General features: G+C 44.8%; 1 protein-coding gene across 1 annotated transcript in view; it reads left to right on the top strand.

Moving 5' to 3' along the window:
- The first annotated feature begins 1,167 nt into the window (after positions 1-1,167).
- The window catches only part of GALNT8 (polypeptide N-acetylgalactosaminyltransferase 8), a 35,499-nt gene continuing 9,306 nt past the window's right edge, over positions 1,168-27,360 (top strand). The window contains exons 1-6 of the mRNA XM_073329461.1: positions 1,168-1,553; positions 7,267-7,433; positions 13,407-13,590; positions 15,986-16,183; positions 20,033-20,147; positions 24,882-25,067. Of these exons, the coding sequence (XP_073185562.1) occupies positions 1,249-1,553; positions 7,267-7,433; positions 13,407-13,590; positions 15,986-16,183; positions 20,033-20,147; positions 24,882-25,067 (1,155 nt within the window). The 5' untranslated portion in view covers positions 1,168-1,248. The remainder of the gene's footprint in view (positions 1,554-7,266; positions 7,434-13,406; positions 13,591-15,985; positions 16,184-20,032; positions 20,148-24,881; positions 25,068-27,360) is intronic.

Consider the following 27,360-nt stretch of genomic DNA (forward strand, 5'->3'; position numbering starts at 1 on the left):
TTTAGGAAAAATTGTCAGAGCGGCTACTAGCCAGAGTTAGTAGCCGTACTCTGAGGCCATCAAAAAATTTGTTTTGAGAACCCCGGTCTAGACTTACTCTGCTGTTAGATAGGCTTGTGAGTACCAGGGAAAGGGGATATAGAGCAGGGATATACAGCACAGTGATCAGCCAGAGATGAAAGAAGCCCTTTCAAATGTCTCTTAGGAAGCCCCAGAAGTTGCTCAGAATATGTGGGTTCACTTCTCCAGCTCTAGTAATAAGTACCCCAGCCCAGTGATCACACCACCCTTAATGACAGAATATGACTCCAATTCACCTGGGCACCTACTGCCTTGCATTTCTCTGCCAATTGCTATTAATAGCTATGAAAAGTAACAGGTGTCTTTGGTTCAGTATTTGAAAAAGACACTGCTTTTGTTATTCTAAATCAAAAGGCAAAATATCTCTTTCAAGGGCTATGTGGCATACAAGTCTTTAAGGGACATTTTCCTTTTGAAATACAGGAATTTACAATTAAATAAAATAAAAATCAGGAGAAATAAAGTTAAAATGTTAATATTAAAAAGTTAATATGTAACAACAACCCTGCACACACTGATGGCACTCTTGTTTAGCGAAGTCCAAAAATAAATATAAATACCTGAGATATATACCTATAGACAGTTCCTGTGAATCGCCTGCCTTTTTGATTCAGCCTAATTTGCCAGTTCCCCCAGAAATTTATCTAGGCAAGGGAGATATTAAGCAGCCATGTAATGGGGATAGGGTGGAGAGGTCGTTTGTGCTTTATGCTTAGAACTACTCTCATAGCCCATATTGCACAAGCAACGTGGTTCAGATAAGGCCAGATGTTGATTTTAGTTACTTCAGTGTATCAGAACAAACTCTACTGAACATCTTGAGTCCTGTTTCTAATATCACTTGTACACTGATTTTCTTTCTGCATGTCTCCATTGATTTCAGTGGAGTTTCTCTTTATTTACACCAGGGAAACTGAAAGCAGAACGTGACCAATAATATTGACATTGTTAGGACTAACTCTTGGAATCCTGCCTTTACAGATTCGTTTTTATAAAGAAGCTAGAAACTGATTCTCGTCTCATGGCAGTTTCATGGTAATTGTAACTGCATTGATTTATTCCTGATTTAAACTAGTGTGAGGAGAATCTGGCCCATTATCTTTATTACACATTATTCTCTCTTGTCATTAGACCCTAAACACACCTTATTTTTAAGCAGCAAATTCCATGAAAAAGCTCTCTCATAATGAAAGAATGAAACAAAAAGAAGATGACATAAAGCTGCCAGAGGAGTCAAAGGGTGAAATGCACCAGGCTGAGAAAGCAAAGGAGGAAGACAAGATGAAAAAGGAAAAGAAGGTTGTGCACCGAAAGCTGTTTCCAGATTCAAGGCTGTTCAAGCGCTGGGGTGCAGATTTAACAGAAGAGCAACAAACCACAGCCCAGGATCTATTCACTAAATATGGGTATAATGTTTATCTCAGTGACCGTCTGCCCCTGGATCGGCCTATTCCAGATACCAGATATCCCAGGTGCAGTATGAACCCTGTATATGTTCCTAGGCAGATGTATGAATGTAAAGAGGTGCTATCCAAGGCCCCAAGCTGATTTGGAATGGAAGGTTATAAGGGATCCATGAGCAGATCTGGATTTGTGCTGCATTTAGCCTGATGTGTTGGTTTTTTTCCATTCACTTCCTCCTGCATTTTACAAAGAGCAGTGGGTAATTCTTCGCGCACACACAATGCAAGTCAGGAGGTGAAAGCTTATAGGAGACGTATGCAAAAGATATAATAGGGAAGTTTTAAATAAAATAGATTCTTGTTAATGATACATGCTAGCACAGGAGAAAACTAAAAGCAACATTCAAAAGGCCTTCTACTCTCTGCTGTGTTTAAGCTCCACTTGAGCTCCAAGAGTGAAATTGTCCCCTATGCACAGGGCCTGCCAAGGGAGACGCAAGCTAGAAAGGACAAGGAAGCTGTATTGTGTTTATACACATTAGACCATGTCGTCAAAAGCAGAGGGCACTGTGGGGCTGTTAGGAGATGTGAATTCCATGCCAGTGATTCACTGTGGGACATTATGCAAGTCACTCAGCCATTCTGTTCTTCACTTTTTCCATCTGTTAAAAAAAAAGGGGGGAGGGGATATTGATACATACATATCTTTATAATGTGCTTGGATAGAAAGGTCAATGTAACTACCTAGGTATTATTAATGGTAGGGGACAGTAAGCCCAGTATCCGATGGAAGCGTTATGATAAATGGCAGGGTGAGCTGGGAGCTGAGATTTATGAAGACGGAGAGACTGATCATGTGGCAATACATGTTAGGAGCCAGGACAAAAGTCCTGGCTAAAAAACAGTTACCCAGGGCTTATATTATCACTGGCAGTATGCTACAAGCCTCTTAAGTGCTTTCTCCCTTTCCCTAGTGCACTGTTCAAGCTCATAGACTTGATGTTCCAGTCATAAATATCACTCTTCTACAACTGTAACTAAAGATGGTCAACAAATGTTGATATATTTTTTTTAAATGAAAACCAGGGACAGATTATTTGCGAAATGTTTCATGGAAAAGTTCCCATTTTTTGATCAGCTCTAAGTGTAAGTTTATTGACTTCAGCAGCATTACTCCTGATTTACACAAGTGTAAATGGGATCAGAATAAGATCTATCCATCTGTGGAGGTATCCCCTCACCGTAATGTCTGAGCACTTCTGACTCTCCTCTGATTTGATCCCCAGAGGTCCCTGGAGCTGCAAAAGGGCTGTTTTAAAGATGGCTCAGAAACAACTTACTTGAACTTCGGGGGAGTTCAGATTCAGAGCTGAATGAAAATGTTGACACCCAGTTCCTACCTCAATAATGGGCTAAAACAATACTGAATAGCAGCAAAAAGAAACAAAACCATTAATCTCTCTGAAAACTGGTCATGTGGACTTGAGGAAAAATGATAAATTCATTCTTATCTGGTTAGGAAATCCTCCAGCTACCCGCCCAACCCTTCTCATTCATTATAAATTTATTACTTCACCGCTTTGGCCACCTGGGAAAGATTTGTATCCTGAGAAGTAGATTGAGGCTGCAGTAGTGGGTACAAAAGTAATGGAACAAAGAATGTGTAAACACTATAAGGAACAAGGCGTTCTGTTGTACTGTAGGTGAGCATCTTACATGGCGCCAGTTTCAAGGATATAGAGGAATCAGATAATGCTCTGTTTTATGAGGAAGAAGATTGTCAGTTGCCAAGTTTGCTTACAAATAAACTTACTGTGTTGTCTGGTGGATTTAAAAGAAGGAGGCACTGTCTGGTCTCTTAGAAGTAAGGCTTTAGTAGAACAAAAACAGGGTTACAGAAACCAAAGGAGAGCAGTGTGCTCCTAGTTGTGTATCTAGTGAAGCTGACTCTGGACTGCTTCCAACGGGTCTTCCTAGCCCAATCCCCTTCTCTCTGACATGTGCTCTGCTCTTAAAGTCACAGTATGTACGCCTAACACTTACAGTGGAAATCCCAGTCCTGGAGGAGCATGGTATAAATGGATAGGGCCAGATTCTTGTTTGTTACACCAGTGCAAATCTGGAGTAACTATTTTGAGCCCAGTAGAGTTAATCTGAATTTACACTGGCATATCTGAGAACAGACTATGGGCCATATATAGTAGATGCAGGATAATTTAAGATGCGACAAGGGTACTAGACTTCAAGAATTACCTAGGTATATAACTTGGAGGCAGAACTAAGAAATGTAATGAACATGATGAAATTACATAAAGTATAAAGGGGAGGTTTTCCTAGACACAAATATGAGTCAGTTGCATGACTCCCCCCTGGGGCCTTTGAAAATCTTCCTCCATATCAGTAGGTGCTGAAAGAGGTTATAACATCCTCAAAGATGCTCAAATCTAGACACAACAGACTACAGCGCCTCTGGTTATAACTTATTAGGCAAAAGATCTAGGTGTCACTGGGCACATCTTAAGCTATGTATGTACTACACACTGCGGTGGCGGCATGTAGGTTATGTGCAACTACACTAGGACTGGCAACTTTCTAGTTGCACGAAACCGAACACCTTGCCCCACCCCTTCCCCGAGACCCCACACCTCTATCGCTGGCTCTCCTCCACCCTCACTCACTCATTTTCACCAGGCTGGGGCAGGGGCTTGGTGTGTGAGAGGGGGTGAGGGCTCCAGGTGGGGATGTGGGCTCCAGGGTGGGGCCAGAAATGAGGGGTTCAGGGTGTGGGAGGGGGCTCCAGGCTGGGGCAGAGGGTTGGGGTTCAGAGGGTTGAGTTAGGGCTGGGGATGAGGGGTTTGGGGTGCAGGAGGAGGTTTCAGGCTGGGGGGGTGCAGCCAAGGGGTTCAGAGTGTGGGAGGGGGCTCTGGTCTGAAGCAGTGAGTTGGGGTGCAGAGGGCATGTGGCGTGTGGGCTCCACCAGGGAGTTTTGGTGCGGGAGGCAGCTCAGGGCTGGGGCATGGGGTTGGGATGCAGGAGGAGTTGCAGGCTCCAGCTGGGGGTGTGGACTCTAGAGGGGGGATGAGGGGTTTGGGGTGAAGGAGGGGGATCTTGGCTGGGACATGGGGTTGGGGTGTGGGAGTGGGTGCAGGTTGCAGGCTCCGGGAGGGAGTTTGGGTGCAGGATGGGGCTCCCACCTGGGGCAGGGGTCTGGAGTATCAGAGGGGGTGAGGGCTCCGGCTGGGGATGCAGGTTCTGGAGTGGGACCAGGGATGAGGAGTTTAGGGTGCAGAAGGGAGCTCAGGCCTGGGACAGGGGGTTGGGGCACAGGGGAGGGTGTGGGCTATGGGCTCTGGGTGGCTCTTACCTCAGGGGGCTCCCCGGAAGTGGCGACATGTCCCTCCAGATCGTAGGTGGAGGTGCGGCCAGGTGGATCTGTGCACTCACTGCCTCCTCCTGCAGGTGTCACCCCTGCAGCTCCCATTGGCTCATTCCAGGCCAATGGGAGCCACGGAGCTGGTGCTCAGGGTCGGGGTGGCATGCAGAACCCTCTCGGCCGTCCCTCTGCCTAGAAGCTGAGGGACACGTCACTGCTTCCAGGAAGCTGCACGAAGCCGAGTAGCGAGCCTGCCAGTCCCACCAACCAGACTTTTAACAGCCCGGTCAGCAGTGCTGACGGGAGCTGCCAGCCCTTTTCGACTGGGCATTCCAGTAGAAAACTGGACACCTGGCAACTCTAAGCTACACACTGCAGTGAAAAGCAGGCCGTGTCCAGGCTACGGTGCATCGCTACATGTCTCAGTGAAAGGCAGGGGAGGCAGCGGGGAAAGACGGAGCCTGCCGGAGCCTTTCCCTGCTGCTGTAATCTTTCCATGAGGTGGGGAAAGGCTCTGGCAGGCAGAAGGTGGTGGGACCTTTTCCCACTGCCTCTCCGTTGCCACAGTGTTCCCTGGGAATCACTGCAGCAGTGGGGAAAGGCTCCCGTAGCTCCCTGCTGCTGGAGCCCTTCCCCACTGCAGAGAATCTTCCCCACTGCCCTTAACTGCTGCCTCCCCAGAGTCTTTCGCTGTGGGAGGAAGGGCTCCAGCAGCAGGGAACTGCCAGAGCCTTTCCTCACTGCCCCCCCACCCCCGCCCAGCCAAAGCCTGTCCCTGCTGCTGGAGTCTTTCACTGCAGAGGGGAAGGGGTCCAGCAGTGGGAAGGCAGCAGGACACGGCACTGCTACTAATAGCAGTGTAGATGGGGAGGCACTGCTTCGGCGAGGAGAGCCATGCTAGGAGATGTACTGGGGTACATACCCACACCCTTCAGGTGTGTGTCTACTCTACTCGCGTAAGCCCTGCCTCACCAGCTAGGCTGCTATTTATCCCTGTGCTAGGGGAGCTCTATACATATGTACACTACATGCTGCCGAAAGAAGCATGCAGCATAGACCTTTTAATGTGCAGCAACAACCGAGAAAATGTATAAGCCACCAGCTTTCTAAGAAGGGCCCAGGGAATAATGAGTTACGTATTTTCATGCCATTATATAAACCATGGGTCAGTCCTCACTTTGAATACTGTATCAAGGTTAAAAAAATGCAACAAACACAGAAAGCACCAGAAAAAGGCAACAAAAATGGCCAAAGGCCTAAAGAGGTATCCTGCATTTGCAAGTTTCCATATACAGAGAGGAAAAACTAGGGCTGGGATTTTCAAAGATGTCTATGGGAGTTAGGTGCCCAAATCCCAGAGAATGTCAATGGGATTTATGTGCCTGATTTCTGTGGGCTCCTTTGAAAACCCCAGCCTAAGGCTAACATTTTCAATCTTGGCCGCCTAAGTGCATAGGTAGGCAGTGAGTGGCCTGATTTCATCAGGGCTGAGCACCCGCAGGCCCTGCTGGCTTGGCACCTTCTGATTAAATCAGACCTCTTTTACCTAAGTGGTTAAATATGGATGCAGGTGCCTAATTGTAGGGACCCAGCTTTGAAAATGTTTTGCCTTAGACAATTGTTGGTGGAAAGGAGACAAATAAGAAGAGGTGATGGAGCTACATAAACTTCCATGCTAAAATTAATATTCAGGAAACCTTAAAGCTGAAAATAGTGGTGAGAAGGCAATGTGGGAGGATCAAGGTGACTCCGCCCTTTATATCCTTTTTTGGAGGCATGAGGAAGTACAGGGCCCATGCTCCATCCCAACTTGTCACTCAAGTCCACCCGGCACATGCATACTTAAGAGGGATTTGTGCAATCACTTAAGAAGAAATGTAGAATTAAAGTAAAATGGAATTACTCTGAATCTACTCCAACAGAGGGAAGATCAGCCCTTTAGATTTCACTGAAATTCACGTGGCTGTGTTTAAATAAAATGGAATTACTCTGAATCTACTCCAACAGAGGGAAGATCAGCCCTTTAGATTTCACTGAAATTCATGTGGCTGTGTTTAAATAAAATGGAATTACTCTGAATCTACTCCAACAGAGGGAAGATCAGCCCTTTAGATTTCACTGAAATTCACGTGGCTGTGTTTAAACACTCACGTTTTCCTCTGTCAAAGAATACTTGCCTTTCTGTGGAGGGGCAAGATCTTTGCAAAGACTGGGGCCTGGTTCTCAGTTATGTGAAAGCCCCTTTACACAGAATCAGGCCTTAAAGGCTCTTTTTCATGGGTAGGCAGTGTTCAGAACAAATTATTTCCCGCTTTGTGCTAGTTGTGTATAACCCTGAAGATGAAGATGGCTGCTTCTCTACTGGGTCTTTTCAGGAATCCTGCTAATATTCTTCTCACTCTCTTACAGCTGTAAAGAGAAAAAATATTCCCACGACCTCCCGACACTTAGTGTCGTTCTCATATTTATGAATGAGGCAATGTCGATCATCTTGCGTGCAATTACCAGTATAATTAACCGAACTCCTTCTCATTTGCTGAAAGAAATTGTCCTGGTAGATGATTACAGCTCAAATGGTAAGTGACACAGTTAAGGCAGAGACATCTTCATTTGCTTTTGGGTGCCCCTTGCAGGTGACAAACCATGTTTTAACAGTGCAAAGTACTGAGTCTGACTCTGCATCCTTTTTTGGTAGCTGTTTTATGATTTTAATATCATTTTCCACCAACCCACTGGATTGTCGTTACATGTCTAAACCCAAACTGCACTGGAAATTACTTAAACTCATGCTCATTGAACTGCAGCCCACTGTCAGGCATTACTATACTAGATATAGATATAGTCTAGCAAAAATAGATTTGACAATCACCTGTTCAGCTGTAGTATCTTCCAGTAAGGCTATCTCTGAGAAGTGAGAGAAACAATCTAGGACAAGTACATAGTTTTTTCCCGTCAACATAAACAAATCTATGCCTACTGTGCTCCAGGGGACTAGTTTTATGGCTCTTTTACTTGACATGGCCTGTATTTTTGGCATATGCAACAGGCCTTGACAGATTCCTCAATATTGCTCTTCACTTGAGGCCAGTAATAAATTGTCTCTCACCCTTCTCTTAGCTTTTTTCAATCATTAAAAGACCATCATGTAGCCTTTTAAACTTATTTTTCTGTAACAGTTTAGTAATCCCATCTAGGACTGAAAACTTCCCCTGAATCAGTGAAAGGGGCTGGGAACATGCTGTCCCAGCCGCTCTGTTCCAATAACCTTAATTATTTTCTGTAGGGTCTCATCCCGAGCAGTAGTTCTGGCAATCACAATCCACATTTCATGTGAGATTGGACAGGGTTGTTTTTTTCCCAAACAGATTGACCTATACAATATCTAGTTCTGGACTTGCTCCACTGCATTTTTTTGTCAAATGCTCTAGAGTGTGTGTCTGCAGAGACCAAATCGCTCCCAGTTTTGTACTGAATTTACAAATCAGACATTTGTAACTGAAAAAAGCAATCTCTGTATTCTCAGGGAGTTGTTTGCCAGACCCCTTTTGGTAATGGCAATAAGGGGTATATGGTCAGTTTCAGCTAACACCTGTGTCCCATAAATAAAGACATGGAACGTTTCACACTCATGAATGAAGGTCAAAGCCTCTTTCTCTATTGGGTGTAACTGATTCTCAGTTTTTGTAAGGGCTCATGACACATAAGCCACTGCTCTCCAATTTTGACCATACTGCTGTAGGAGGACTGCACTCTTACTCTCCTTGGAGGTGTCTGTGGACAACTTAGTTTTGTGCTTAGTGTTCTGTTACCTCAGGATTGGGGCCTCTTTAATTAATGCCTTCAGTTTCTCAAACTCTTTATTAATATTTGCATCCCGTGTCCACTGGACATCTGTGCACAACAGTGTTCTCAGTTTGCTGGCTTGATCAGATACATTAAGGACAAATTTCCCTGTGTTGTTTGCTGTTCCAAGGAATCATTGTATCCCTTCCTTGTCTGTTGTCTGAGGTAGCTCTCTCTCAGTCAGTCCTGTTGAAGCTGTTTCTATTGTATGAAATACTTAGTCATTGGAACCTGGGTCTCACAGGTGGGTGACCTAGCCACTAGGGTATAGAGTCATTGTTACTCTCTTCCTGGCCCAATTAATATTTAAGTATGTTATACACACCTTCAACAGGTGAGACTGAGACAGATCTACCCCAGAATACCCTATAGCCCAGTCATTAGGGCACTGTCCTGGGAGGTGGGAGACCTGAATTAAGTCCAATGAGTGCTCTAACCATTAGTATATAGGATATAAGGGGACATCCTTCTCAGTTTTGTGCAGAAGGTAACTTCTGAGAACTCCTGTTGGATTGGGCTTTGCAGGCAAGATAGATGTAGGAATGCCCATTCTGAGGATCCCACTGGAGTTTAGGTGCTGAGCAGCTAAGTGGCATCAGGACTTGGGTGGCTTTGCAAGTGTCCGTTGTCAGAAATGTAGACATCTAGGGGATTTCACTTGCAGAAACTTAGGTGCCTAGGGAATTTAGGAGGCAATAGGCTTAGGTGACATCTGAGCAGGGTTTTGGAAGATCTAAAGTTTGAATTTAGACACCTAAAGTGACAAGTTAGATGTTTAAATCTCTTAATGGATCTTGCCCCAACTTCCCCCCCAGATCAAAATGTCATGTATGCAAACGTTAGTACCCTCTAGACCATCAAAAAGTTGTATTTTCTAGGTATCAAACACAAACCAAATAGCATTCTACAGATATAGTGTCTGCCAAAGCGAGTGTTGACTGCACAGTCATGTGCTCTGTTTTTCTAAGGGAACCTGACAGAATTCTGCTGACATGTCAGGCATAGAAGAATATTTGGCAACAGGCATCTCTCCAAAAATGTCTCACTTTGTAGGTAGTGGAAAATGTTCCCTTTTCACATATATTTTAAAATGATTTTGGGTCTGTACATAAGCGAAGGGTTTCATCTTTTTCTCTACCACTACCAACAAATGTACCCATGCCAGTGGCCCCTACTTGCTCTATGATCCCCAGAGCAATGAGCCTATCCAGCTCCTTTTTTAGCCTCTGCCTCTTGGGTAATGAGAAGTTTCCTAGGGGTGTGAATTGTGGCATGGGTTAGGCTCTTTCAGTTCTATTCTGTACTCTGCTGAGAGCTTTCCTATCCTCTAGAAGGAACTCTCAAACTCTGCCTTAATTGTTTTGGTCCCTTGTCTCGCCAGTCTCTCCTCTTGATAGGACCAAGGGTTTGACGTGTTTTTACCCAATAACAGGTTCTTTTTTCCCCTGGTAATATTGCATGCTGTATCTCTTCCAGTTTATTTACCCATACGTCAAGTTTGTATATTCTATAAGCGAGGATCAGCTCACCATTGCAAACCCTGTGTGTTACAAGCTCAAAAGTTTTTCCCTTCCACATACAGGAGAAGGGCCAATAAAAGATATTACCTTACCTACCTTCTCTCTCCTGTCTTGGATTGGACACGGCTACAACACTGCGAACAGCTGTGTTTTACTTGCTTATCTTTCACTACCTGTGACTTTTTTTGTGTGTGCTAGTAACACTTTCTGGCAACATGGCTTGTGCAAAAGTATACAACTTAAAATTAATAAGTGTCCCATTTTCTTTCAGGGTGGCAGGCCAAGAACCTTGTGCTGCAATGTTGTCCATTACTCCTAGGAAGAATTCAACTGAGCTAGTTTCAGAGTAACAGCCGTGTTAGTCTGTATTCGCAAAAAGAACAGGAGGACTTGTGGCACCTTAGAGACTAACCAATTTATTTGAGCATGAGTGAGCTGCAGCTCACGAAAGCTCATGCTCAAATAAATTGGTTAGTCTCTAAGATGCCACAAGTCCTCCTGTTCTTTTAACTGAGCTCGTGGTGCTGTCAATGTCTCCTTGTCCACGCTATGCACCATCTGCTGGCATTTGCAAACTCTTGCAAAATGATGTGCTCAATTGCAGTTCTTTCATCTTTTCTCATATGCTGGGCATTGTTTTGGCTTGTGCTGGTTGTCACCGTAACCATGTACTGTTTTTGCTGGACTCTGACTTTGAGAGCTATGTGCCTTTCTGCCTCAAGTGTCTTTTTGTGTGTGTCACGGGGTCCACTCACCAAAGGTGGTGCCTCCTCCTGGCCACTCTGGGGATTAGCTGATTCCAGGTCCGACACCTCCTTTCTGCTTCTTGCCACGCACCCTGCCTTCTCTTCCTTGCTCTCAGAGAGGCAAGATGCTTGGTGTTCGTGGCTTAGCCCTCCATTCAAGTCACATGTGTCTTCCCCTTCCAGGGTATCAAACTCTTCCAGAGTGAACTGTCCCAGGCAGTCTGCTTTCCACTGCCTGGTCTATGCCACTTCCCCAGTGGCTGGTAGGGGAACCTGGGCCTGCCCTCTGCTCCAGGTTCCGGCACCAGGGACCCTCCAGCACCCAAGGACTGTTCTGTCCTGGACATTACTTCCTGTTCCCTGAGCCTTTCCTTACTTTCTGGCTTTTCCTCTTTCCCTGGGTTTGCCAGCCCCACCTTCCAGGGAGTAGCTATAGCAGGGGTAGGCAACCTATGGTACGCGTGCCAAAGGCGGCATGCGAGCTGATTTTCAGTGGCACTCACACTGCCCGGGTCCTGGCCACCGGTCCGGGGGGCTCTGCATTTTAATTTAATTTTAAATGAAGCTTCTTAAACATTTTAAAAACCTTATTTACTTTACATACAACAATCGTTTAGTTGTGTATTATAGACTTATAGAAAGAGACCTTCTAAAAACGTTAAAACGTATTACTGGCACGCGAACCCTTAAATTAGAGTGAATAAATGAAGACTTGGCACAACACTTCTGAAAGGTTGCCAACCCCTGAGCTATAGGTTACTTGACTCTATAGCTCCAAACATACGTCCCTTCTCCTAGGGAGTGACCGCAGACTGTGGTATTTTGGATTCTCTCTATCATGTCCACAGTGGCAGAGCCCTGTCCACTCTCATTCTGGACTGGATGACTTCCGTTGCTTGCAAATTTCCAGTTGCTTAGTCAAGGATTAATTCTGGGTTTCCCAGTAATGTCTCTCTGAGTTTTTTGTTCCAGATGTCAACCGCAATCAGGTCCTTTGTTAGAAGCTTAGGTGGGACCTTCTGCCTCCAAAATTGCAAGAATGTCTTTTCAGCTTTAGTTCAGTTGCAAGCTCTTTATAGTTTTACTTTCTTTTTGTACCCTCAGGTTAAAAACATCTCTCCCCTAGGTCTCATTTTTACATGGAGTGCAGAGCTCCTCAAATTTCTGTACTGCACCTTCATAGCTGGTCCTCTCTGCCTGAACTGAACGCCATTGAATGCATCAAGTACATCACAACCTGCTATTGTCAGAAATAAGGCTACATTCTATTGTCCTTTTCTCAGGACTTCATTGCTTACAGCTGCACAGTGAAGTGCTTCTTAATTCTCTTCTGATTGACTTCCGTGTTCCCGGAGAGTTTTAGCTCTGGTGGAGCTTTTAACTGCTCCAGTCTTCCACGCAGATTTCTTTAATTTCTTTCTTTAATTTCTGTTTACTCCTGGTGCCATGTGATTGCTCTGAACCCAAAGTGCTTGAATTGCTCTGAACCCAAAGTGCTTGAAAGAGATCCTCTGTATTCAGTGACACAGTTCCCAAATGCCTCTGCATAACAGAACATGGGTTCTGCGGCACCCTGCTCCCTGCAAGCTGCCTGTCTTTGAAGCTAAGCCACTTAACGGTACAGTTCCCAATACCACATGGTGTACTGGGATATAGCTATGAGATGAAAGCAGCAAAGTGAACATTTTAGCTGATTATCTGGATAAACTTCCTAATGGTGATATTTTAGGCTGAGGAATAGGCTTCCTGGAGAAGTAATGGAAGCCTCATTGCTCTTAAAATTTGACTGGACAAAGCATTAGGAAATCTACTGTAGGGAACAATCCTGCACTGGTCCACAAGGAGATGGACTGGTTCATCCATGGATCTTTTCCGTTTTGAATTTCTATAATTTTCTAGGTAGATCCTTCTTATTTCTGCCTTTGGAGAAGGAAATGGTGGCCCCATGTCCCAGGAGAGCACATCCCTACTCATATTACATAGACTCGTGTTTAGCATTTTCATGTTGGTATATTCTTTTGCAGGTGCAGTTAACTGTAGACACAAATGCTAGCAGTTAGACATCTAATTGCCTGCTCTTCGGGAACAATCAGGTATTTAGAGGTGTAATGTCTGGTATATGTGCCCATAATTATAGTGGGTGCAATTAAGTTTGGGCTCAAAATTGTGGTCTCCAAAATAGAAGCTGGGTTTAAAAATCAGGTCTATTAAGTCCTGGATGAGCTGTTACCCTAGGTCAAGGTTTACTTCCTGAGGAGTTCTTCTGAGTAACCAAATAATTCTAGCCATTATTTTTGAAGGAAGAAATTTATAGTGATGTCGGGGCTGGGAGAAGCTGGAAAAGGTGTCATCTAATTAGTCTTTTCTGTTTTCCAATTTCAACAATTTCCATTAATTGGAAAAAAAAAACCCACCCTAAAATGTGCCATACTATTTTTAGAGGCTCTAAAAGGAAATTTGGATGAACAGATAAAAAATTACAATGCAAAGCATCCTGGATTGCTAAAAATTGTGAGGCATCAGAAGAGAGAAGGCCTAACACAAGCTCGGATTTCTGGCTGGGAAGCATCTACTGCTGATGTTGTTGCAATCTTGGATGCCCATATTGAAGTAAATGTTGGATGGTAAGATCATGAGGGAATTGTTTTCTGGGAGGGAGGAGTCTAACTGTGGAGCTCAGGTGCATGGCTTTGCTTCTGCCTTACCAAAAAGTGCCATTGTGTACAGGGCTGGCCTTAGGGAAAATGGTGCCTTGGGTGAACCCCCTGCAACTTCAGCTCCTTCCCTAGCTGGGAGCCAGTTTGACCGGCTCACCCCTCCACCAAGTTGGGCCATGGCGCCCACGGTGCCCTGGGCAGTCACCCACGTCACCCACCCCGAAGGTCAGCCCTGATTGTGTATGGCAAGTAGAGGCCACCAGCTGGATGTTTACTTTTGATTGGCAAAGGGATGCACTGGTTTGGAAAAGAACTGGCACATTCAAATTAGGGAAGCAGTCAAATAACTGAATAGGCTATTTAGAGAAGTTCAGGCAAGCAGCGCCCAGCTTCTTTGTATCTGTATTTGTGAGCAGGAGATTGTCTCCCTTGTTTATACACATACAAAAGGACACTCAATCAGAACTTATGCAGATTGTTTTCTTTCAATACCAAAGTCCTGATCTATTCCTTTCTAGGTATTTGTAAAGAGCAATAGCATCCATCAACTGTTAAATAGGAGTTAAACCAAACTAATGTGTACTTGTGGTCTATTTAGCATGGTTAATTATTATTACCAATTAATGATTGCATATAGAGTTATAGATGTGCATAGCTCATTACAAAGAGAACCGAGACAAGGTCCCTGTTAACAGGTACTTATAATATAGTTTAGATCAGTGTATTTACCCTCCCTTTCTGTACCATATCTCTCTAACATACGTCTACCCTGGTTGGTTGGGTTCAGTGCTTGACCACTCCCCACATTGTTTCATTTCCCTAGTGGACAGCATTTAATCTCTGAGACTGTGTTGCATCTCTAATCTCACCCTATCTCATGCTATGGTGGCCTTATTCGTCACAGATAGCACAACAAGGGACTCCTCCAATTTGTTGTTGTTGTTTTTATTGCAATAGCACCTAGAGGCCCCAGTCAGGGGTCAGCGCCCCATCATGATAGGTGCTGTGCATACACAATGAAAAGAAGACCCCTGCCCCCAACAGTTTAAAATATAAATCTATGGTGAGAGGCAACATAGTGGTATAACAGACAGGCAAGGTAACAGAGAGGTGATTATGGCTAGAGAAATTAGCAATGGTTATGGTGCATGAACTGCTGGGATGGCCTGGGAGAAAGTGTAAGGCTACTAGAGAGAAAGATGGATTAGTAGTACATAAAACCTGTGTGACTGGGGTCCCAGTGGGGGCCTTCTGTGGTCACTCAATTAGGGTGAACTGCAAAGAATGGGACAGACAATCCCCTGAAAGCTGGTGGACATTCCAATACTTAGCCAATACCAAGCCAGCATAAAACAGTTTCTTTTATACCTTACTGGTTACTCAGAAGTTCAAACAACACAGTGTCCTTAAAGTGATCCAGCCTCAGGCCTCCATCCACGTACCCACGTCAAATATGATGAAGATTTCTGAAAATATTATTTCATCATATAAAAGAAAAGGTTCTACCAATCCCAAAGGATCGGACACATTGCCTTCCAGGTTAATGAATGTTTTAGGTTTTCCCCAAATACATGCATACAGCCAATTCTTATTAACTAAACTAAAATGTATTACAAAACAAAAGAGAGAGAGAGAGTATGGTTAAAAGATCAATATACATACAGACATGAGTTCAGTTCTTAAGATTCAGATTCATAGTAGAGATGGTGAGCTTTGTAGTTGCAAAGAGTTCTTTCAGAAATAGTGCATAGGTTATAGTCCAATGTTTATATTTCAGAGCGATCCAGTTAGAACTGGGATCTCAGTCCTTATGGCCTAAGTTTCCCCTGTATGAAGCCATAAGCAGATCTGAGAGGAACAGGATCAGGACCCAAGGGTCTTTTATATAATTTCAGGTCCTTTTTTGACAAGTTGGAGTTCCTCTGGAAACAAAAAATAATTAGGATGACTTTGAAGGAGATCCCTCACCAGTACTTAGCTATATGAATTAAACATGAGGCAATTTACTTGTTCCTCCACCATTCACAGTATATTTCAAAGAGAGATGAATACAGGGATATCCCATGTTTACAATTCATTTAAATGTCAGGATGTTCTTTTGATCTTCTGAACTAACAGAATACAACATAGACAGGGACTGTTGATTACATTGTTGATCCTACTCATACATATGTAAATACACAAAAACACAAACATTATCTCCCCACATGTTTTTAAGGGTTGTTTAATTTGCAGGATGTTTAACCCTTTCTGGCCATCCATCACAACCTGTCATTGCTTGGTAGAGCTGAGACAGGAGCCAGGGTTCATCAGGTCCATACTTGCTGCAAGGTGAAAATAACGTAATTGTTCATTATCTTAGGGCTGAACCTATTCTGTCTCGAATCAAAGAAGATCGCACTGTTATAATATCTCCAGTATTTGACAATGTTCGCTTTGATGACTTTGAACTTCTTGAATATGCTGTGGCTGCAGATGGATTTGACTGGGCACTATGGTGTCTCTATGAACCATTACCAAGAGAATGGTATGAGCTCAAAGATGAAACGGCTCCAGTCCGGTAAGTCTGAATAGTATTCTTGAAGGAACAAAGACCCCAGACATCTGAGATGTTTTTAGACTTACCTTTAAAACTAACAAGGATAGGGTTTTCTCACGTGGGTGGGTAAGATATCTGCAAAATGCAGGTGAGTTGAAACTGTCACTGATCTGAAAGTGGTGTAGTAACATTAGAGATCTCATGTTGTCCCATGTGGTCTGTGTAAAAGGCTGGGATCCAGGCTCTCCTGCATTCTAAGTCTGGTCCTAAACATTTCTCCCTCTGCAATCTTGGGCAAATCATTTAATCTGTCTGTCCAAATTTCCCCATCTATAAATGAATAATAATACTTACCTACTGTCACAGTTGAGAGTTAGCTGTACCTTTGGCTCCTCTCTAGGGGTATGTCTGCACTGCAGACAGACACCCATGACTGGCCCATTCCAGCTGATTTGTGATCATGGGTCTTGGGCTAAGGGACTGCTTAGTTTTCATGTAGACATTACAGCTTCGGCTGCAGCCTAAGCTCTAGTTCCCTCCCATCTCACCCGGTCCTAGAGCCCATGGTCCGGCCCAAGCCTGAACATCTACACCACAGTTAAACAGCCCCTTAGCCCAAGCCCCATGGGATCAGCCATGGGTTTTTAATTGCAGTGTAGACATACCCTATGTCTGCCTGAGTGCAACCTCTCCAAGTGACAGGCCCTGTGCCTTTTCTTTACCTCCTTGTGGTGGAATCTCACATTTTTCCCACTCTGACAGGAGTACCAGATTACAGGCCTCTGAAGACCAACTGACTCCTCAGCAGGCCCGATTGGCTTCAAGCCTTGCAATTCTTCCCTTGGGAAGCTGTGGCCAGTATATGACTAGAGTGATGTGAAACAACCTTTTCGAAACAAAAAATTGTTTCATTGTAACAGCAGTAACACAGCATAACAAGAAAAGGGTTTTGACACAACAGTGTACATGCATAACTGTCCTACCTACAACTTAGATAGGCTTAGCTTACCCGAATACCCCCACTTCTGGGTCTGGGGTTCAGTCTGCTTCTCCACAGTCCCTGTGTCTCTCTCAAAACAGTTTATATATCTTACTGGGTTGCTCTGAGATAACATCACAGTTAATAGCTCTTGATGTTTGCTGAAGAACATTTATCTGGGCCTTTCCTTCCTTTCCTGAGATCTAGCCCCTTATAACCATGTAGCAAACCATATAATAACAAAGAAATAGAATATTCATGAGCTATGACAGGCATCTTCCAAGTCCTTCACACCTACCTCTAGGGTTGCCAACTTTCTAAGTGCACTAAACTGAACACCCTAGCCCCGCCCCTTCCCTGAAGCCCTGCCCCCTTATGCCGCTCCCATTCACTACATTTCCCATCCCTCAGTGGCTCCTCTCTCCCACCTTCACTGAGCTGGGACGGGGGTTGGGGTGCGGGAGCAGGTGAGGCCTCTAACTGGGGGTGTGGGCTCTGGGGTGGGGCCAGAAATGAGGGGTTCAGGGTGTGGGAGGGATCTCTGGGCTGGGGCGGGGAGTTGGGTTCCAGGAGGGGGTGCGGGCTCCAGCTGGGGGTGTGGGTTCTGGGGTGGAGCCGGGGATGAGGGGTTTGGGGTGCAGGAGGGGGCTCTGGGCTGGGGCGGAGGTTGGGGCGTGGGCTTACTTCAGGCAGCTCCCAGTCAGTGGTGCTGCAGGTCTAAGGCAGGCTCCCTACCTGTCTTGGCACTGCACTGCACCCCAGAAGTGGCCAGCAGGTCTGGCTTCTAGGTGGGGGGTGGGGAAGGGCAGAAGGCTCGGCGTGCTGCTCTCGCCCGCAGGCACTGCCTGCAACAGCTCCCACTGGTCGCGGTTCCCAGCCAATGGGAGTGCAGAGCTCAGGGCGGGGGCAGCATGCAGAGTCCCGTGGCCCCCCTGCCTAGAAGTCAAACCTGCTGGCCACTTCTGGGGTGCAGCACGGTGCCAGGACAGGTAAGGACTAGCCTGCCTTAGCCCCTCAGCACCACCAACCAGACTTTTAATGGCCTGCTTGGCAGTGCTGACTGGAGCCGCAAGGGTCCTGTTGCGACTGGGTGTTCTGGTCGAAAACCAGACACCTGGTCACCCTACCTACCTCACATGTGGTGGTGTGAACATTCTCTTTTAAAGTAGTGCATTTTGGAGATGAAAGTCATTATGTACATTATGTCAGCTGGACTGCTATGGATACACGCATGGTCCCTCAGTATGACAACATTTTTATGGCTGACTTAGCTTCCTTAGCTCTTGTCCCCTAACACCACTACTCTGCTTGCGCTACATTGATGACATCTTCATCATCTGGACCCATGGGAAGGAGGCTCTTGAGGAATTCCACCAAGATTTCAATGATTTCCACCCTACCATCAACCTCAGCCTGGACCAGTCAACACAAGAGGTCCGCTTCCTAGACACTACAGCGCTAATAAGCGATGGTCACATAAACACCACCCTATACCGGAAACCTATTGACCGCTCTACTTACCTACATGCCTCCAGCTTTCATCCAGACCACATCACACGATCCATTGTCTACAGCCAAGCTCTAAGATACAACCGCATTTGCTCCGATCCCTCAGACAGAGACAAACACCTAAAGAATCTCTATCAAGCATTCTTAAAACTGCAATACTCACCTGGTGGTGTGAAGAAACAGATTGAGAGAGCCAGAAGGGTACTGAGCAGTCCCTACTACAAGAGAGGCCCAACAAAGAAAGTAACAGAACACCACTAGCCGTCACCTACAGCCCCCAACTAAAACCTCTCCAGCATATCATCAAGGGTCTACAACCTATCCTGAAGGACGGTTCCTCACTCTCACAGACCTTGGGAGACAGGCCAGTCCTGGCTTACAGACAGCCCCCCAGCCTGAAGCAAATACTCACCAGCAACTACACACCACACAACAAAAACAACAACCCAGGAACCAAACCCTGCTACAACCTCTGGTGCTAACTCTGTCCACATATCTATTCAAGGGACACCATCATAGGACCTAATCACATCAGCCACACCATCAAGGGCTTGTTCACCTGCACATCTACCAATGTGATATATGCCATCATGTGCCAGCAATGCCCCTCTGCTATGTACATTGGCCAAATCGGACAGTCTCTACGCAAAAGAATAAATAGACACAAATCTGACATCAGGAATCATAACATTCAAAAACCAGTTGGAGAACACTTCAGTCTCTCTGGTCACTCAATAACATACCTAAAAGTGGCAATTCTTCAACAAAAAAACTTCAAAAACAGACTCCAATGTGACGGTGCAGAACTGGAATTAATTTGCAAACTGGATACCATCAGATTAGGCCTGAATAGAGACTGGGAGTGGTTGGGTCATTACAAAACCTAAACTTAATTTCCTCAATACTAATTTCTCCCTACTGTTACTCACATCTTCTTGTCAACTGTCTGTAATGGGCCACTATCTTACCACTTCAAAAGTTATTTTTCCTCCCTTGGTATCCTGCTGTTAATTGATTTATCTTGTTAGACTGACCTTGCACTTCGTAAAGCAACCCCCATCCTTTCATGTATTTATACCTGCTCCTGTATTTTCAGTCCATGCATCTGATGAAGTGGGTTCTAACCCACGAAAGCTTACACCCAAATAAAGAGTCATGGTAGAAATGAAATGGGAAGAAACCAAATCTAGCTAAAGAGCAATTTATTAGGGACCCCCAAACTAGCACAAACAAAATAAGAATCCCAACGAGCCCAATACTCAGTCTCCCACTGAACAGGAAATTCAAAAGAGCATAATTAATTTTCAAATGTTTGTTTATTCCTCTTCCTGCTTATTTCATAGTTATTTCTTCTCTCCAACTGTATCTATTCTCTTTCCCAGGAGCCCTTCTATTATGGGGATACTTGCTGCACATAGAGTGTTTCTGGGTGAGATTGGGGTACTGGATGGCGGAATGCATATATATGGAGGGGAAAATGTGGAACTTGGCCTGCGGGTAAGTTTAATTCTGCTTCTCTTATAAAATAAATAACGTAAGTGTGGGAATCTGATTTTCAAAAGAACTCAGGGTCAGATTTTGAAGTGCTCAACACAGATAATTGGGCTAAGTTTTTCAAAAGAGCTCAGCTCCCATTTCAGTACCAAAATGAAATGGGCAGATTTTCAAAAGTACTGAGCACCTAGCAGCTATTGTGGTTAGATGTTTGGCTGTGTGTGTGTTTTTTTCCTGTGTGTTGCCCCAGCTCTGCGCAGACAGCTGGCACAGCAAACTTTGAGTGCACTGCCCAATGACCACAAGATCTGTTAAGATATGAAGGTACCAGGCCAGATTTATTGTTGACAAAGCACGGTAATAGTACCTGGCAGACTCTATGAGGATACTAAGACATGTATACCCATGACAATGGGCACAGCTCAGTCAATGGTGGGACTTCCCATTCCCCCCGTGGCTGTACAAAGATACTCCCTCTGAGATACCTCGTTATACCCAGATACAAACAAGTTACGTATTGCCTCTCTGACATAGTTACTAGCTAGTTATCACCCATCACCTTGCACACGTTGATTTGATCAAAACATCTCTATTATGTACTGTCATCCTGACCTTATCTTTTGAGAGGGGTCAGTGTGTTTCTGTTATCCTTGGGGAATGTTTTTGTACCATCCTTGATATCAGGATGTGTTTGCGTGAGCACTCTGTGCCTAGCACTTCTTAGGAATGTGTATTTCTGAAATATCACCTCTGTTCTTGCCAGATTCTGTGAGCAGGTCCTGCCTCATACCAGGCCTCTGATACAGGGGCTTATTTCTCAGGCTCTCTTCCTACTACAGCTGTCATTGTGACACTTATGGCCGGACATTCTAAAGAGTTCAGCACCTGACATGCTGAGGCCTTGTCTACATGGCGAGTTACTGTGTAACAAGGCAGAGTGTGAATCTACAGTGCAGTAACTTGGTGTGGTGTCCCGTCCCACGTGGACACTGCTACAGCATGGCGGAACTCCCGGAGTGCAGCTTGGCATATTATGCTTTCAAGTAGTCAAGCTGCACTCCGGGACTTTCATTGCACAATGGTAGTGTCCACATGGGGCGTTGCGGCATGGCAAGCTGGTGCACAGTAAATTCACACCCTGGTTTATCATACTGTAACTCACCATGAAGACAAGCCATGAGCTCTTTGAAAACATGCAATATGAACTTATTTTGATGCCTAAAAAAGGAACTAAGTTCTCTTACAAATCTGGCACAGTGAACAAATATAGAACTGCTGAGTGTGGTATGTACAGCTCTCTGCACAAAGTTACTGTGATGGATGCTCAAACAAGTCCACCTTTCCTATATTCAGAATCCACAGGCAAGGTTTGAGTTTGCACTGGTTTATGCATTGTTACACAGGTTTCCTGATTCATCAAATGTGGCCTTAGTGGCCAGGCTGGAAAATATTATTTTAGGTTTTAATTCCGTGATAGAGGAGACAGCAAATACACGTTCAGAAAGAAATGTGGATGACAGGTGCTGGCTAAGTGTGGGAAGGAGTTTGAAGGAGAGGACTGTGTACATCAGGGGGATCACTAGAAAAAATTAATCATGACAGGTAAATGTAAAGAAAGAAAGATGGTAAGATAGAAAACCAGGAAGGGAAGAATTTCGCACAAAGTGTACTCAGCCTGGTATCTTCACTGCCACAGTAAGTCATAAAGAACATTGCTAAGATTGTATAGTTTTATGTCCATTGATAATATATGTAAATATGCAAGCTAAGATAACAAGTGTAAACTTCATGAGTTTCTAAGCTAGAGGCAGGAGGTAAATCCATTTCATGTGAAATATTACCCAATTGGAGAGTGACACTATGGGGTAGAAGATCTTGCCGTGTACTCCTCAAGAGCATTATCTGTTAACCCAGCAAGTCACCAGCCTGATTCAACATAGGAAGTGCTGTAAGAAGGGGCCGAGGTGTTAGGAAAGAAACATCCCAGAAGGGACCCTCCCCACATGTTCATCAGTAAACCTCAGAAGCCTCTCCTCAGGTAACATCATGTAGTACATGAGATGAAACCAAAGGAGGAAATGACCCTGCTCTGGACCCGGTTTCTGAGCATGAGCCAGCAGCTTGAATCCCATATAAACTTGACGCTGCTGTGGGGGATTTAGAAAGGCAGAAGGTAATTACTCAGATAGGAACTGAGCCAGGAGCCCAGGGCTACCACCTCAGCCCAAAGTGCCAGGGGGATCTTTGAAAACACAGAGGTCAGGCTCTTGGTTTTACCTTTCATTTAAAATTCAGCACTTACAGCTGCACAATGCTCCTTGACTCCTTGCCACAGCCATGTTGTCTCAGTATGGATTTAAAGGGAAGGCCGTTGAGTCTTAAATCACCAGCACTACTTGCTGCAGCATGTAGGTTTTCCAGTAATAGAATTTCAGACACATTTATTTCCTTTCAAGCTGCCAGCCTCCAAAGTAAACTGTCCCTTTCCTCATATTCCATGTCCCCTCTTCTCAGATAAATAGTGGTAACGGATTTGTAAACCATTTGTTGATGGCTAATTAAGGTTTAGCAGCAGCAGTGGGAACATGTTGCATATAGTGATTACACTAGAAGAAGGATGGTCCAGTCATTAGTTTGCTAGCCTGGGATTTGGGAGACCTCAGGTTAATTCCCTGCTGTGTCACAGACTTCCTGTGTGACCTTGGGAAAGTCCCTTAGCCTCTCTTTGCCTCAGTTCCCCATCTGTAAAATAGGGATACCAGCAATTCCCTGCCTTTCAGAGGTTTTGTGAGGATCAGGCCCACTGACGGGGGCGGCAAAGGTGGCAATTGCCCAGGTGCCCGGGCGATTGAAAAGGGCCTGGGAGACCCCAGCTGCCACTGCCGACAGCCGTGCAATGAGGCTAAGGCAGGCTTCCTGCCTGCACTCATTCCATGCTGCTCCCGGAAGCGGCTGGAACATCTTTGCAGTCCTTGGGGAGGGGGTCTTTGCGTGCTGTCCCTGCCCCGAGCACCGACTCCGCAGCTCCCATTGGCTGAGAACTGCGGTCAATGGGAGCTACGGGGGCGGTGACTGCAGGCAGTGGCATGCAGAGACCCCCTGAGCCCCCTGCCTAGGAGCCACTGCCAGAGGGGTGTGCTGGTCGCTCTTGGGAGCTGCCCGAGGTAAGCGCCGACCCCCTGACCCACTCCTGCACCCCAACCTCCTGCCCCAGCCTGCACCTCTCACCCCTCCCGCACCGCAACCCCCAGCCTAGAGCCTGCACCACACACCCAAACTCCCTCCCAGAGCCTGCACCCCATACCCCCTCCTGCACCCCAACCCCCTGCTCCAGCCTGGTGAAAGTGAGTGAGGGTGGGGGAGAGTGAGCACCAGAGGGAGGGGGAATGGAGTGAGCAGGGAGCAGGACAGGGGCATGGTCTCTGGGAAGAGGTGGGGCGGGGAGCAGGGCAAGGGTCTTTGGCTTTGTGCAATTAGACAGTTGGCAGCCCTACCGGGCAGGCATGTGGAAGCCCTGGCCATGCCGGAAGAGCACGCCCAGCAGTGCAGCTGGCAGCTCGCTGGGCACCAGCCAATGCAGGCGCAGCATCGCCCAAATGTCATGTGGATCATGTCGGCACCGGCGCGGGCTTGTGTGTGCGGGGAGGGGGGGGGCATTGACTGTTCTGTCCTGGGGCCCGGAATTGCTGTCGGTGGGTCTGGTGAGAATATATACATTAGAGATTGTGAGGTGCCCACTGTTACTACAGCAATAGGGGCCATTTAGTATCTAATTTATAGGCAGAATGTATTTTGTCTTATTCAACAGCAACTACTGCAGTGACTAAAGTGACATAACTGACATCCTGTGAGGAGAATCCCAGGTAGTTTTCTGTGGCTAGAAGGGTAGTGACAGCATCTCAAGGACTCAGGTGTGAAGTGTGGGAGGAATAAATATGGTAGATTCAGAGTACTCAGGATCCACCTAGGGAAAAGGTGGGATTGACAGGGGATGAACTCCTTTCCACTTTTAATACATTAAAATACAGGGAGGCCTCATTCTTCATTGCCCTGATACATGTATATTCATTTACACCATGCAAGGTGGGGGTAAAGCATCACCATATCAGAATGGTACCATTATACCTCTTCTCTGTGCTGGTATATCTGACTGCACAAAATGCAGGGGAATGGAGAATCAGGCCCATTAAATACATTTCTGCACAGAAAAGTGACTTCAAAAATAGCATTGTAGGGCTCCTTTTGCATTGTCCCTCAATGATTTCTTGTATCAAATGCTCTCAGTTTGTAAGCAGATTGATGAGGTGGGGGAGTGGGGTTTCTAGGTGCCAGCCCTGTAAACAGCTTGGGATAAGCACCCTTCTCCTGCACCCTCACTCATAATTAAGATTCTGAAGGGCCAGTTGTGCTCTTTGTGACACCTGTATAACCTCCTGCAGAGGATTTACACGGGAGTAACTGCTAGGTCCTGTAACTGGAAATTAATAATGATGCAAAAGATTAAATCGGCTCCACCTCACTCTCCTGTACCTGTGTTGGCTCTGCAGGGCCTAAAAGAAAAGAACAGAAAACTTCCCTTAATCGTTAAAGTCAGGAGAAATTACTCTGAATGCTGACAGTGAGCAGATCTGAGGTGCAATTTTTAGTCACTTGTGTAGAACAAAATCATGTTAACGACTGGTGAAAAGAGCCGAGTCCAAATGCACATTCATTGAAACTCCTGCTTCATCCATACAGGTTTGGCAGTGTGGTGGCCAGATAGAAGTCTTGCCCTGTTCAAGAGTTGCTCACCTGGAAAGAGCGCACAAACCCTACTTGCTGGACTTGAGCATTGCTGTGAGACGCAATGCCCTGAGAGTGGCCGAAGTGTGGATGGACGACTATAAATACATGGTTTATTTCGCATGGAATCTTCCTGTTGAGGTGGATATGCTTGTTTGGTTGTTTAGAATTGGTTTCTTTAAACTGAGATGGTAATTCGTATGGGAGCAAATGACTAATAGTGGTCTAAGCAGGCCAAGAAATCATAATGAGGCCAGACGTAGCAAACAGAGGTGTTTGTGAGGTTTGTCCCTTTAAAACCTTTAATATTATTATTATAGTGCGTAAGTGCAGGAGTCATGGACCAGGACCCCATTGTGCTAGGCGCTGTACATAGAACAAAAAGATGGTTTCTGCCCCAAACAATGTAATAATTTCTAACTTTTTTAAAACAAAAAGTATGTTGTTTGGATTTTTGCAAGTTATGATAATAGAGCAAATGAACTGGGCATCCTTTAATATCTTTTAAAAATGCACTAACATATAATAGGCAAGTCAGTTACTTTTCATCAAATGACCCAGCAACACCCTACACTAATTGACATCCATGCCCAAAATGCTGTAGAGTCCCACATCCCCACTATCTGACTCTGATTTTCTCACAGGCAAGGGATAAAGAAAGAGAGGGCCTTACAGCATGCTCTGCAGGCTGAGAAACATTTGTGTTGGGAAATCAAGTACTCAGAATTAAGGAAATTCAGAGAGATGGTTGAAAGCTCAACCTTAACTTTCCTCCATTGTTGTGCTCATGCCTTCAACTACAGTCTCTCTACATATCATTATAAGTTATGTCAATTAATACTATATATAATGCAAACTGGCATTTCTTATACATCGTTATTATAGTAAATCCCAGTGCAGTGCTTACATTCTTCAAGTTTGGCTAGATTTGTAAATCTCATAGAGATCGATAAAGCACACCTCACCAGCGTGGCAAAATGGCAGCTTCCTCTTTATACTTCGAGATATTTTTGGTTCTATTTCACACGTGTAAAATACGTAGTGATTTACTGTTCTTCATAACTAGTAACAGATCACATTTTTGTACACTGCCATTTTCCTTTAAATGTGACCTGGCAAAGGTGGTGGTGGTGGGAGGTTTTGTGACCTTATTTCCTTTATTTCTTGATGTAAGAAACTCTGCATACTGTTTTTAATTTTTATTTCCTCCCATTTAAAGACATCAGGAATGTCAACTCATTTTTTAATGGAAGAATTTATAGATCAAAGGTGTGTTACCCTTACCTGGAATAGTGTTTTGAGTCTTTAAGAAAAGGAGATTTTTTTTTTTTTTTTTGCCAGTGGCATAGTTAACTAGATGTTAATGAAAACAAAATAGCTTGAATAAAAAAAAACACTTATTCTCTCAATTAATTAGTTTTTACATCCATTGTATCTGTGATTTCATAGTGTTGGATCATATTAAAGAAGTTCTGTATTAAAATCACAAATGAGTTTGATTCCTCATAGTTTAAATTCCAGGGTATTACTAATTAAGAGGTCTCTTGGTTTTTGATGCTGTTTCTCTCCCTCTATGTGTGAAACTTGCAAGCTGCTAATTGTGTTAGTACATTCTAAGACAGAGTCTGTTCTCAAAGCAATTCTTTGTAACAACAACTACTCACACAGAGAGAGACTCAAAGCAATACTCTGTAACAACAGAAACAGCACCCAGAGACTCCCCGCCCTTTTGTTGTATTCATCTTGCTTTGTTATCAATTGTGATTAAAATAGAGATAGAGGATGTGTGTGGATGGATGCTTGGTGTGGATAACAACTGAATGATCAGGGAGGTGCCAGCCTAAGAATCCAGTGTCCGTTGGCTGAAGAAGGCGTCAAGTGGAAATAACCAGAGGACCCCTGGAGGGCAAACTGGAATCCACCCAACAGCCTCAGGAATGGGAGAACCAAAGAACAAGATAACATCTGGCAGCACGGAGCCGTCAGGAATGTGCCATCTGCTGATTGATTCAGCAACAGCATGATGAAGCAATTCCCACAGACTGACATAGGAAGAAATTCCTATAAAAATGGACTCTAGAAAGTGAGAACTTTGGGGTCTAATTCTGCAAACCAACTTCCAGGAGCATCAGATGTGCATCTGACAAGGCCCTGCTCCCTCCTCATGTCCAGGCCACCTGGCCAGTGGCTTGGCATGAGCAACTCTAAGGCTGGTAACTATGATAACAAGCTTTCAGAACCTGTGTGTGTGTGTATGAATGAATATGTGAATAAATATGAAATTGAATGGAATATTATAGCTATAACTAACTGCTTACTATGATTCTTTCTGTATTCACAATAAATGTGACATTTTGCCTTTTTCCCCTTTAATAAGATCCTGCTGGTTTTTATTTTATTGGTATAACAATAGACATACTCATTCTTCAATCAT

This window comes from Lepidochelys kempii, chromosome 1 (genome assembly GCF_965140265.1).
Source record: "Lepidochelys kempii isolate rLepKem1 chromosome 1, rLepKem1.hap2, whole genome shotgun sequence".
Taxonomy (NCBI): domain Eukaryota; kingdom Metazoa; phylum Chordata; order Testudines; family Cheloniidae; genus Lepidochelys; species Lepidochelys kempii.